The sequence below is a fragment of the Macadamia integrifolia genome, chromosome 6 (assembly GCF_013358625.1).
Source record: "Macadamia integrifolia cultivar HAES 741 chromosome 6, SCU_Mint_v3, whole genome shotgun sequence".
Classification (NCBI taxonomy): Eukaryota; Viridiplantae; Streptophyta; class Magnoliopsida; order Proteales; family Proteaceae; genus Macadamia; species Macadamia integrifolia.
This window is the reverse complement of record NC_056562.1, coordinates 28,746,008-28,759,841: the sequence shown is the minus strand read 5'-3', so window position 1 is coordinate 28,759,841 and position 13,834 is coordinate 28,746,008. Positions and strand designations below refer to the sequence as shown.

Sequence of the window (13,834 nt, the reverse complement as noted above, 5' to 3'; positions counted from 1 at the left end):
GTGTGCTAGCTAGGCATATTCACATTTTTGTGAGAATAATCAAATTCTTCAGGAGCTGTTTGATCTCCTCTGGGATTGGATCGCAATCGTCATATGTTCTGCAAACGCATAATTGTGCCTTGTCAGCTTCTTCAACCCTATCTATCCCTGCAACTAAAAATAACAGCAAAAGTGAGCTTGCAATGATTCCAACCAAGAAGCTGGAGAGGGTCCACCAAACCCCAACCCCAAGCCGAATACTGAATGCAGGCAAGATTTGCTTCAATCTCGGATTCAGAAATCTGAGGCCATGAAATTTTTTCCCCTCTTTATTTTTAGAAGTTTTGATTTTATTCTCTCTAAATTTTGTTACCAGTGAGGAACAGAGACTGCTTATTGTTTTATTTGGACAAGGGCTTCTAAACCCTTTTGTGATATTGAGAGACCTCCTCCTAGCGCCAGACTTAAATATATTTTTTCCATTGGATTTATTTAGTATGCAAGAAGTTATAAATTTGGCACTTTCATCTCAATGTTTATGTGCAAGTGGCTCATGTAGGCATGAAGATTGAATGCTATCTTCGAGTAAGTTATCATTAATGTTGAAGCCTATGATTTGTCCAATCTACAACAATCTCCAGTACTGTACTTATCCTTCATGGATTTCTGCACTTGAAGATGGTTCAAGTTTACATATCATTACAAAAGACAGGTTCTGTACGCAGTTTGATGATGGTTAGAAGCCCATCTATCTAAGCAGAGCTCAAACAATTGAAGCCAATTGACTGGTTATGGCTTCTGTTGAGGCAGATAGTCATGTACTTCAGAACTATTAACAACTCCCGCAGCTCTATTATCTCCTCCTGGGTTTAGATCACCAACGTCCTGTCCAGCACGTACTTGTGCCTTGTTCGCTTCTTTTACCCAATCAATCCTCAGAATGAAAATTAACAACAAAAACAAGCACACAGTCACACCAGCCAAGAACCCAAACAGCAGTCCACCAAGACCAAGCCGGACCTTGAATGCCAACACAACACCCAAAGGTAAGGCCAACAGGTAAAACCCACCGAGGTTTGCATACATACCTAGCCATGGCCTTGCTGTCCCACGGACTATCCCTCCACAAACTGCCAATGGGAAGTTTACAACTTCCAGGAGAGCCATTACTAACATCATCTTCTTGACACCTTTCAAGATGCCTTCATCATGGCTAAACAGAGACCCCCAGACTCCTCTGGCTGCTACCATTGCGGAAGCACCAATGCAACCTGATACAATGCCAACTGCTAAGGATACATATGCAGATTGGCGAGCAGGGCTTGCTCTGTTTCTACCTAGTTCATTTGATACACGAATGGATGCACATGTGGCTAACGAGAGCATGATAGAGAAGAGGAGGTAGTCAAAGTTGAGCACCACTGCTAGCACTGCCACAGCCTGTCTTGCATCTGGTAAGCGCCCAGTTAGTAAGACCAGTATCTCATAGCACCACCATTCAAGGCAGGTAGTGAGGCAACAAGGACCACAGAGCCTTAGTAACTGAATCCACTCTCCCAATTTTTGATCCCACCAACCCCCCTCCCCCCACCTTTCCCCTTTTCTCTTTTCCACCACCAATACATACAATCCAAGCAGAACGACAACAATAAGATCAGTCAACCAGACTGACATAGAAACTCCCTGTAGGCCCTTTGCTTTTGAAAGTAAGATGTTTATAGGGAGGTGAAGGGCCAGTCCAAGAGCTGAACTGAACATTATAGGGACTGTTATGCTTTGGGAGCTTAAGTAAGCCTTGAGAGGACAAAGGAATGAAGTAACCAGCAAGTCAGGGAGAAGATACACAAGATACTTCTGTGCAACAAATGAAATATCTGGTTGTTGGCCAAAGTGGAGAAGTATCTTGTCAACATTTACCCATAAGAAAGCAATTGGGATTGTGGTTATCAGTAGGAGAAAGGTTGCCATGACTAGTGTCTTATGGAGGAGCTTATGGTTTTTTGCTCCATAAGCTTGACCACAGATAGGCTCCATGGCACCACAGAGGCCATTCAAAACAGAGAATCCAGTGACATTAGCAAAGGTGAAACCAAGTGCGCCTCCTGCTAGTTCAAGCTCTCCAAGCCGACCAAGAAATGCAGTAGTGATCGCTAATTTTGCGAACCAGGTTAAATTCATGGCCACCAAAGGGACAGCTATCCTCCCGTGTATCCTTAGCTCTAATGAAATCAATTGCTTGATGTTGATAGGCCATTTCGGAGTGAGGGGTGGTGGTCTTGGAGTTGAAGATGGTTGAAGAGTTGGGTCTTCTGGTAGCTTTGAGGTTACAGATACAGGCATTTTTAATGGGAAAGATGGTATGTTGTTTACTGGGTTTCTTCTACATATATTTCTCTTGTGAAAAAAGATCAGATTCTAAGGGAATGGGTGCATGGGTTTCGTGAAAGGTGTTAGGGGTTACAAGGCAAGAGGGAGATAGACTCTTTGGTAACGGCCTATGAATCACAATAAAGTTGGTGGGATGTTAGTGCGTGATGAGAATGAAGATACCAACTAGAGTTCTAAAGGGAAGAAAGGGAAATTGGATTTCAGGGGTGGGGACAAATAATGGGCTTGGCGTGCATGGCCACTCAAGGCTAAAGGACCCTCAACACTGCCATAAACTCTCTAGTGTTCCAAACTGAGAAGACCCCCCCCCCCTTCTTTCTGTTTCCTTCCTTGGATTTTTCACATTAGTAGAGGGTGATGCATTTATTTTTTGATAGAAGTAGAGGGTGATGCATAACTTCAAGAAAAGGAGATTCCCGAGAACCCAAAAAATTACTAGTCCTCTGTCAGGTGGGGTGGCTAAGACACTTGGCAGGAAGTGCGTATGTTAATGGTGTTGGTCCCTTTTGGTTTGTGGTCGTTTTCTCCCCTCAAACTCCCTATCCCCACCTTATAGGCTAGATGTTAGCCCCTCCCCTCCCTTCCCCTCCCTTCCCTTTTGCATATTCTTTCGTCTCCTATTATTAATGTGGGAAAGCGTTCTTTAAGAAAGCAAGGTATTCTATACTTTTTCTCAATGATTTATGAAAAAAAATCATTAATATAATAATCCACTATGAGAGGGTGTGCATTGTGCAGTACACCTCACTACCTCAGTCTTGGAGAGCATTTTCTCTTAATATATTTATTCATTAAAAAAAAAAAAATTACTCTCGACTTTGACTCTGCGTACACTACTACATGTTCAAAATTTAAAGGGTGCCCATTAATTATAGACTCAAACTTGGATCATCTGCATGTATGTGCATGCTGCAAAAATGGTTCGGTTTCTTGTGCCACCTGCTGCTATTTAAAGGGTGAGAAAGGTATTTTACGGAAGCAAAACAGTGCTGATATTTTTTTCGGGTACAACACATAAAAACTAGATTTTGTACGAAGTTTTCTGAGAGCTTAAAATTTATTTTTAACTGTTGGTAGCAGAGGCAACAAATATTTTTTTCTTTCTTATAGGATAAAAATAATGTAGAAAATCAATATTTTTCTTTTAATTGGGTTTCACTCATTCTCCCAACATAAACTCATGAAATTTTGTTTTTCTTTGTTTATATCACATAAACAACAGGAAAGAACAAAGAGATCTTAGCATGATCATAGTCTTCAAATGTAAAAATATACTTGTTTTCTGATAAGTATATCCATTGAGGAGATCTCTCATGATCACCATATGGGTTTGGGCAATTGCAGGCTAACATCTAATGAAAGCTAGGTGATCATCTTCCACCAATGTCTTTATCATTTCTCTATAAATGAAGATAAAGTAGAGGTGAGGTGACGTGCATGATTCTATAATTTTAATGTGGGGTAGTAACACTAGATTTTTCCAAACTGAAACGGATACCCTAGTGCCAAACCAAGAAAAATAATACAGAAAATCAAGAATAAAGATACCTCATCGGATCCAGTTCCAATCATTTGTTTATTAAGGGATCACTTTACATTCCACTTGCTCCCCATTCTCAAAGCAAGCATATCTCTCAAAGTTCTAGTGACTTCGCTCTATTTTAGAGTATCTAGCTATGATTGGCCTTATCTTTAGAGAGAGAGAGAACTTTCTCTGTCTTATATGAAAATTAAAGTAGAAAAGGATTCAAGATACAAAGTAGAGTTATACAGCTCCAAAATATGCTAGAGCCATGGGAAATTGGAATACTCTTTTGTGAGAATTTGGGTTGAGCTTTTCTTTTACTTTGTATATACTTTTTAATCCTTCATGGAGGAGGGTAAGAAAGCATTAACTGAATGAGTGAGATACTTTGCACTAATTTAGGTTCCCTACCTATCATGTTTATATTTTTCTGGTAAACCTACCAATCATGTTTATACTTTGTTAAGGATTCCCCACCTTCCCCTCTTTGAGTGGGCCATTTAGGATTAAATATATTGAAAAAAAATTAATATATATATATATATATATTATGCCATCTTGATTAGCACTTGGCTGTTGGTGGATGTAATTGTAAGCACCACATTCTTTTAGACTTGAGGAAGAGTTGTGGAGTTTAAAGATAATATGGAATCCTTTTCACTCTCCCATGAGGGAGAGAGGGATGAGATTTATCTTTATATATGATATTAGGATGATTTACAGGAATATACTTTCTTAAGATTAGGAAACTATTTAATGAAGAATAAAGATCTACTCAAAAAAATAAAAAAATTAATGTGTGATCTCAAATAACGAGAGATATGTCAAAAGCAGGTTTGATTACGCCTATTCCTAATCCTAAATGGAATGTAACAACGACATCATATTAAACTGTAATAAGATGATAATTAAGAATTTGAGAATCCAATCTCAGAGTCTTCCTTGCATGTTGATGATTCTACATGGCATTTAAGTCATAACCCTTCCTTTCTTTCCACCCCCACCACCCTTCTTTGCAAATATAATATACTAAATATAATCTTTGATCTGTCATTGTCCTATTTGTCTACTTGTGGTTGATCTTGGATCGGTCAGACTTGAGCTTCTTATACACTTTCCTGTTAAGAGTGAGTTTGGGTTTCCGCCAAAGGCACAATTTGATACGTAGCTTGTACAAAAGTCCAGTTTTATAAGTAAGGGAAGATAGTCTTTTGCATTTTACCACCTTAAGCCATATGGAGGATTGATCTAGCAAAATGTTTGTTAGATGCATGGTTGTGTTGGGTGTAGGGCCATGTTAGGTCCAGCTCAGGTGGAGTCAATTGCCAAATAAGTTGGCAGATGCTACTTTGTTTTGATAGTCTTTGTAGAATCGGAAGAATCACTAGGAAAAAAGTGAGGAGTTTCTTTAAAGGCAAAAGCAGATAAGAAAAGATAAGATGGTTTGAGAAAAGGAAAGAAACAAGCTTTCTAGAGAGGAAACATATAAGAATGTGAAGCTCTTGGAAAAGAAGTGCAGATGTTTTTTGCTTGAGGTTCTATTTCACATTTGGGTTGCTTGTGAGGCTGTAAGTTGGATCCTGATGGTTTGATTCAGCTTTGGCTCACCTTGAGCCTAAATAGGGTTTGGACTAAGATTTCTGATCTTGAGGGTAGGTTAGGATTGAAAAACACTGACACTGGGTAAGAGTTGGGCTGGGCTTAGGCTTCACCTAGTCCTGAGTTTAACCCTAATTTATATAATATAATTTTGGGTTGTCATCCCATCATTTTATTCGGAATAATGAAATTTGGGTCATTGATTATTATACCCAATTTATATAGAAGGTTCTAACTTCTTCAAATACAAAATTTCGTAACTGTTCCAATATTCTATATATTTCTCCAATGCGACCCTAACCCCGATTGCAAAAATAGGATCAATCAGGGTTAGCCCAACCTTGGTGAAAATCATAGCCAATTTGGCCAACCTGGCCCAATTGGCATGAACCTAGCAGGGTTGGGCCTAGCTGTGAACTCGACAAGGTTGGGTTGGGTCTGGGTTGAGTTTTGGAGACCTAGGTTTGGGCTAGGGTTTTAGGAAACCCGACCCTATTTCATCCCTACGTGAGACTATCTCATGCTATCTTTCACGCTTTACATTAGCCGGGTAACTAATTGAAATTGCAGTTTATGCTTGTCGGTTGGTTCTTCAAGAAATTTGGGACAAATATTAGGGCTTTAGTGGTGGGAGTGGTGATATCCTGTTGATGTGTAAGATAACTTGTTACTTTCTTCATGCATTATTATTCTTCTCTTATTTAGATAACTTGTTACTTTCTTCATGCATTATTATTCTTCTCTTATTTCTCCAACGGCTTGGTTTACTTTGGCATCATGACAACTATGATCAGACCTATATCATGATCAAATGGGAAAATCGGTCAACTCAGGTTGTCACATAGAAGTTGATCCACCCAAAAAAACAAAGCACATTCCATGGTGTTTTTTTTATCTTTCAATATTTCAGGTTGGACTTTTAGACCGGTCAATGTATAGTTTTCTGACTACTGGGCCCAACGATCTAAGGCCCACTACCTATAAGAAATCGAACAGATTACTAACGACTCTATTTGGTTGCAATGAGAATTTACAGAGAAGGAAAGTGAAATTTTCATACTTTAAAAAGAAATGTTTATAATCATTACCCCATATGATTGTATAAACTAAATTTTTTTAACCATTTTTAGTAATAATGTATTTTGCATGTAATTTTTATTTTACATATTATAGCAAAGGGTTTTGGATGCAAAGTAAAGTGAAATTTTATAACCAAATATGAAATGATTTGAAATTAATGTTAATGTCACGTGGATAATGATTACATATATTTCTTTTTTAAGTATGAAAAATTTCACTTCCCTTCCCTTTTATTCTCCTTACAACCAAACATAACCAACGGGAAGATGGAATAAACTGGCCAGATGGGTTACGAATTAAGATAGTATAACTAATTGCAATTCTGCTAGCTATTTAACTGATGGGTTCCTGATTGATAGACTGAGGCCCATAGCTTAGTCCATGTAAAAAATGGGCCATTATATCCTCAATAATCCGGTCTAGAGTCCAGTCCTGAGATTACAAATATAGGTGGGCCTAATGGGTATACGTTTTTCGATTGCTAGCAGCTTTCACTCGAAGGGGAGGTTAAAAAGGCCAGGAGGAGAGCATCAGATTCAGGGCCCAAATGCCCAATTCTGAACAGAAGACTCGTACAAGCAACTGTTAAAGCTGATAAGAAAACAACTCTTTATCTTCTTTATTGTGAATCCGAGTTTGTCGGATCTATGAACTGAACCCTTGCTGATTGCTCCTTTAAACATGCTTTAATGTGTTTTTTCCATTCTGTTTTAAAGGATAATCTAATTATTATTTTATTTTTTTTCAAAATTGTTATCATTACATACTATTACTTGTGGACTCATAGAAATTGAGTTATAATCTGGATAAATCAAATCTTTTTTTGATTCTTTACCCTATAAAGCAGTGGACTACTGCCGAAGCAAGCAACCCATCTGTCACCAATCAGATGAACCCACTCCACTCACTTCTTCCTTTGTTTCCAGATCTCCCTCTAGTGAACCCACCAACTCTGATTTGTATGGGAATCGCTCTAGCGCATAAATTAAAATTTCCGCATGAGCCTCATGTTTTATTATTAATAATAAATGTATCTCATTTAGTGTTGACTATTTGATGACAAAAAACACTTCTCCCACAAGAGCTAGAGGGATTGCTTATGGGCATCAAGAATGCAATTGAAGAAGGATGGAGAACCAAAACTGTGTGGAGTGATTCAATGGACCTTAAACATATATTTTCATGACTACAAAAGCATGAATTGGTTGTTATGTGAAAATCCTTTTTTTTTTTTTTTTTTTGGAAGTATAACACCTTTTGCCTAATCTCACTTTTTTGTATCAAGCTCACATCAGATGTGGTCTTGCTAATGAAACTAATAGCTCTATTTGTCATAGAAAAAGAGAGCTCATTTTGATAAACTTAAATTATACTTTGATGTAATATCCCTTCTTTCGTTATTATGATATTTTTGTCCTATTTATCAAAAGATTAAATAAAAAATAAATAACTTTTTATCTTTTGGGAACATTGGTCGAATAAAGCAATTTCAAGATAGATGAATCAAATGGTCCATTCAATATATTTATTTATTTATTTATTTTGTTAATGATGGGTATCCAAACCTTCACCTTGACTAGTCTTACGAGTTCATATTAATCTCACAATTGCATGAATCGGGTCATACTGGGGTTGAATAAGAATCATTTAACTATCCTTAAAAGCAGTGAAGAACGCAAAGCACCCGTGTGAGTGGCCCAAAAAAGTAAGAGAAGTCGAACTAAAAATCACACGCTTCTTAAACTGAAAATCCCTTGCCATCTCCACCACAGCATCATCGCCAAATTACTTTCACATTCTAAGGTCATCATCGAACCTGGATCGGATCACCTATCTGTAAGTAGTGTGTACGCTTCATTACACAAGGTGATGACATCTTCACCTCCGTTCTTCACCTAATGCACTCTTAATGGTACCTAACTGGGACATTGGCAAACCGAGTTGGTCACCATCTGCTCCTTCTCACCTTTCTGAGGTGTGAGGTGGTGAAGAAGAAGAAAGTGGGATATGATGATCTATGAGTCTTGGCTATGACCAGTCATTGGTGATCTCGAATCTATCACCAAATCAATCTTGTTTATACATCAGTTCCCTATCTCTAAATCTATATTTTCACATACTAAACCCATTAAGGGCGGGCTTTATCTAGCTGCGTTAGATTACACTGCCCTCTTATATCGACATCAAACATGCTTATAGGGAGGGAGAAATTTCAGATGGTGTTGATTCATATACAAACTACAAAGGTAGAAGAGTTGGCAAAGGATCCTCACCTTAGGAAGTATATAGTTCTAAGTTTGATTACTCTTATATCCTTGAGGCTACTCATACAGGGTGTTTAGTACTTTTCATTACTTTCGGTGAAAGTTAAATGATTCTCATTCAATCCCGGTATGACCCGAACCATGCAATTATAGGATCAGTATAGACCATTAAATACACTAATTAGACCGAAAGCCTGAATACCCGTCTTTAGCATAAAAAAAAATCAAGAACAATGTGTCGATCTCTCTTATTTGAAATTGTCATGTTAACCTTTCATGTGACACAGATAGCTAGGTATAATACCCACCTATGCAACAGGATGCCCACCTCTAAATATTTTGCCTACAGAAATTTTTGTGCTCTATTTCTCAAACCAACTATCCGGAATAGAAGCAAGAAACTACCCCTAATAGGAAAAGATCAGATCACTAGGAGCTGGAAGATTAAATGTGACTTGGATTAAACTCAAGAGTTAACAAACCAAGGTCACATTGAATTATCTTCAGTTGGGCTTTTGCCTAGAACTTTGGAAGTCTAAACCGGCCCAGGCCATTGGTTTGGTTTTCAGACTTCATGTTGACCCAACCCAAACAAAACTGTGTCCATGAACTTGATGTCTTATGTCCACCATTATTCCACTTCCCCCCCACCCCCAACCCAAAAAAAAATAAAAAAAGAGACCAACCCGTACCATTGTCCATTGGAATTTGAATCATTCCCAATATGCTTACCCGACCCGAATATTTCTGAATAGGAACCAACTCAAAGACAACAATGATATGTAGACCTTTGAAAAAGAAAAATAAATAAATAAATAACCAATTTTAATGATGGTTCCAGATAATGTGGTCCAACCTAGGGGTCCTGATCAAGGAAAAACTCAAAGAACGCAGCCCCCTTATCAGGTTAGAATCTTCAAACTAACAAATTAATTTGATAAAATCATTTTGGATGAGATACATGCCTTCCATTTTTTAAATGGGCTTTTGAATGGAGATGAGAATGAGTTCTCATTAGTTTGAATCTTATATTTTTATGTAATATGATAATAATGGAAAGAACTTTAATATAAACTAAGGGTTATCTCCTTAGGGTTTATATTTCCAACTATGTCATAGAAAATAATGGATAGAAGAACATGGTCACTGTACTTTTCTAAAATAAGGGGATTGATCTCACTTGATCTCATTTAGTGATTATAATTATATCTAATGGAAGCGTAGAGTCTCCCACGTCCCAGTAATTATGAATTTTTTTGGGGTTTAGAGCTATAGAATCCTTTTAATAGCCATGTATTAACCAATTTTGCCAATGAAATCTAGCTAGTGGGGGATACATCCAGTGGTGGTCCAAAACATATCTATACAGATGGCCCTAATCTAAAACACTCCTAAACACCATTAGGGATTACGGATTACCAATCAAGATTATAAATGTATCTTAATTAAGGGTTGGAGACTTAATATCAAGAGGAAGTCAGCTAGAGAAGAGTTGTTTATTCCAGGATTTACTACACTTGTGGCAAATCAAAAAAACTCTTCTCCTCCATAGGTTGGATTGAATACCCTAGCCGTAGATGGGTCTTGATTTTAGATTTATTAAAAGGGCATAATCAAACCTACATGAAGTCCTCATTGAAAGCTTAGAACTGTTGAGATGGAAATATAATGAAGCTCATTCTACTAAATTGTTTATTGATGATAGAATACTTGATCTTATGGCTTTGGAGCGACTCAAGAAAACTATTTGTGACCATATATCATATCAAAATTAAAGAAATGAGCTCTTGGTTCCTAAACATTTTACCATGTGGTTCAAATTTTTGTCACATGGAAGGTCTGATAGGCTCAGTTGTTGTGGATAAGTAGACCCCAAGATCTCTTGGGTTTTTATGTATTGTATTCTATAGTGGTCCACATAGTTCGTATTGAGTCTGAATTGGATATCAGGTCCATTACATGTAGATGGGTAAAATTATAGTCGTATGTGGATTAGGGTTTTTAGGATTTTTTCCTTATATATTCTTAGGGGGAAACCCCAAGATACAAGCAAAGGAAATCAAGTTGTAAGGTGAAGAGTTTCTCAAAATGTTTTTTCTGGCTTACTGAATGATTATCTGATTTTCTCGAGTGGATGTCGGCATTCATAGAGAACCACATTCAATCCTCATGTTCTTGTGTGATTGTTTGTTTGGTTTCTTCTTCGTGTTTATGCATTCATTTTCGACAAAGTCCGCTATTCACATGTAGTATTTCAACTCAAACGGAGTTTTCTAAGTGACAAAATAAAGCTTTCAAAAAATTAATTGTGAGAAAGTGCACAATAGTGATCGGAATAAACATGTCCGGATGGATATGGGCTTGATCTTGACCTGTCAATCCAACGGTTGGAATTGCATTTGTAATCCTAGAACAAAATCATTTTTGTGCAGTTTTGGAAGATTAGGTGATCCATGGCCTTTTCCAATCAGTTTTTCTTTTTCTTTAATAGTAAAAGGGGCACATGCTTTAATTTAAATTCTCTTTTTCATTCCATTAGGATCCTGTCGTACACTGTGATGGGCTTAACTCCATGAGCCCACCCACATCTCATTGGGCTGAACTTGGGCTTAAAGTCAACCTCGCTTGCCTAAATAAAGCTATGCGTATGGTATTTCCTTAGATGCTTAGGTGAGGTTATTAGGTAGGTTGTGACTTTCATAATCTTAAAATCGAGACTTATCAGTGCATCAAAAGCTTATCTTCCATTTGTTAAGCTTCTTTCTGGGGCATATTAGAGGTGAATGAATCAATCCCACAGGTTGTTTGGTTGAATGGAGAATACTGAAAAGTAATTTCTAACAAAAGCAAGATTAGAACTTACGTAAATAGTTCAAGGGTTTTCAAAATATGGTAATGGGAGAGGGCACCGTAAAAGGCACCGTGGTACCTACATCAGCACTGGGACTAATGGGAATGCATATGAAAGTATCAACAACAGCAGGATTACAGTTTTTTATGGGGAATTATTTCGCCCTCTCCTTGTGTCTAGCTGTAGAGGTCACATTGCCTTCTAGGCTTCGTTTGACCTTATTTTTATTATAGAGAGTAGAACTTAAAATATTTCACTCCAATTTTCAATTATTACCATTCGATACCTCCAACCAGACAGAAATTAGTGTTACTTGAAACTTTACCACAGGGATAAAAAAGGGTTTTCAAAACGTTGAAAGTTATTTGATATAGATTTATGGAAATACCAAGATTTATATTCATTGAAAAATATATGTTAACATAAAAGGGTAAAAAAGTAAGGTTACAATTTCTTAATTCACTGCTTTGATTACAATAATATTTTCTCTTTATTTTCATTCTTTCTTAATCGAACTCTATGATAATTTCATCTTCTCTTCAATATTTTATAACAAAAAAAATGGACCCATAATTGCACTAGGATACTATCAGATTGCATCAACAATTAGTAGGGCAAGTTTAGAGTTTGGATATTTCGCTTACCATGTGTCTGCTATACTTGGGACTGAAAAATCTAGAAGTATCAAATAGAAGCTAGTGGTTTTTATATAAATTCTGCCACGTCAAACCAACCAAACCTTAACATATTAACTATATATTTCTTTGATTCATGTTGCTAAGAGGATGGAACAAACATTTTTTTATCCTTATTATAGAAAAATTTCCAACATTGTTGACCCATTTGGGTTTTGATGTGAATAGATAACTTTATCCCTCCAAAGAAAAAGAGAGAGAGCTTTCCTTATTTAATTGATCAATAACGTGACAGCATCAGAGTTAGGAGAAAAGCTAGCTACATCTTTTTTTTCCCTCTCTAAACACACAGAGCAAAGGACTTTTAGCTATATTATTAGGTAATCTTGCATATCCCTTTTTTTTTTTTTTAAATTTAATACATGTAACTATATCAAAAGGGAACAAAAGCCATTAGTTGCTCTAGTTTTTGTATCCCCATGAAGTGCAAACTCAGCTTTCTTTTCAGGAACTCGAGTTTTCAATCTTTCTCTATTATTTTAGCATTTAAACATGTCGATTCTAATCATATTCTCTAGTGTAGAAGATGATTTTTTTCCTCCTTTTTATTGATTATATTCTCTTTAATTATTGGGTTCCTTAAGAACTTATCAATTTTCAAGCCTCAAACAGCTAATACTTTATGGGATAGTATCTTTGATCTAAGTTCTTGTCATAAGATAGAAATTAATTAACAACTTTTAGAAGGGTTAAGGAAAACCAATATGTATTTCCTCAAAGCTCTCATCTCTGTTCATGATATTCAACACCATATGTAGACAAGATCTCTGGTTGGATATTGCACCAATGTAAGTTAGCTGGTCTAGCAATACTTATTTTAATTAAAATCATAAATAAATGTCTAGTTCTCCATTTAAAAATATCTGAACTTATTTCCAAAGTTTAATATGAAACTCCTTTCAATTTGAAGTTCCATTGGCATGGAAAAATGCACTTCCAAATATATGGGAACTAATTGGTTTTTGATTCCCAACTATGTGGAAGTTCAACATAGCTTTTGCTTTCTTTCCTTCTTTTTTTTTTTCCCTTTTTTATTTAGAATATGTATAGATATATGTATTTTTTTTTAGGGTTAAATAAATAAATTAATGTACTACATTAGCTATCATCAGTAGGAACAATATCCATAAACATTTATAACATTTCTATCTTTTTTTTTTGGGGTCCATTTTAATTGTCAAAAGAAGCTATACCTAGACCATGCTAATACTAAGGGGGCAACAAAGGGTAACATTTTAACCCCCAAAAAAAAAAGCAACAAAGGGTAGCACATGTTAACATACCATTTCATTGTTTTAGGATGCAAACTAGAACTAGTAGCTTGTGCAAAGAAAGTCTATAAGGGAAGTATGCAAAGGTGATTATTGAATGGATCCAATGTGAACAAATAATTACTATGAGGAGGGGAGGATTAAGAAGGGTAGATCTTAGATGAAAGATCCCCCGGCATCTA

The 13,834-nt window shown here is 36.6% G+C and overlaps 1 protein-coding gene across 1 annotated transcript; it reads right to left on the bottom strand.

The window, feature by feature from the left end:
• Window positions 1-535: 535 nt before the first annotated feature.
• On the bottom strand, window positions 536-2,632 carry LOC122082566 (protein DETOXIFICATION 56). Its single transcript, XM_042650219.1, has one exon. The coding sequence runs from the start codon at window positions 2,317-2,319 to the stop codon at window positions 769-771; it is 1,551 nt and encodes a 516-aa protein (XP_042506153.1). The 5' UTR covers window positions 2,320-2,632; the 3' UTR covers window positions 536-768.
• Between the last annotated feature and the right edge of the window lie 11,202 nt (window positions 2,633-13,834).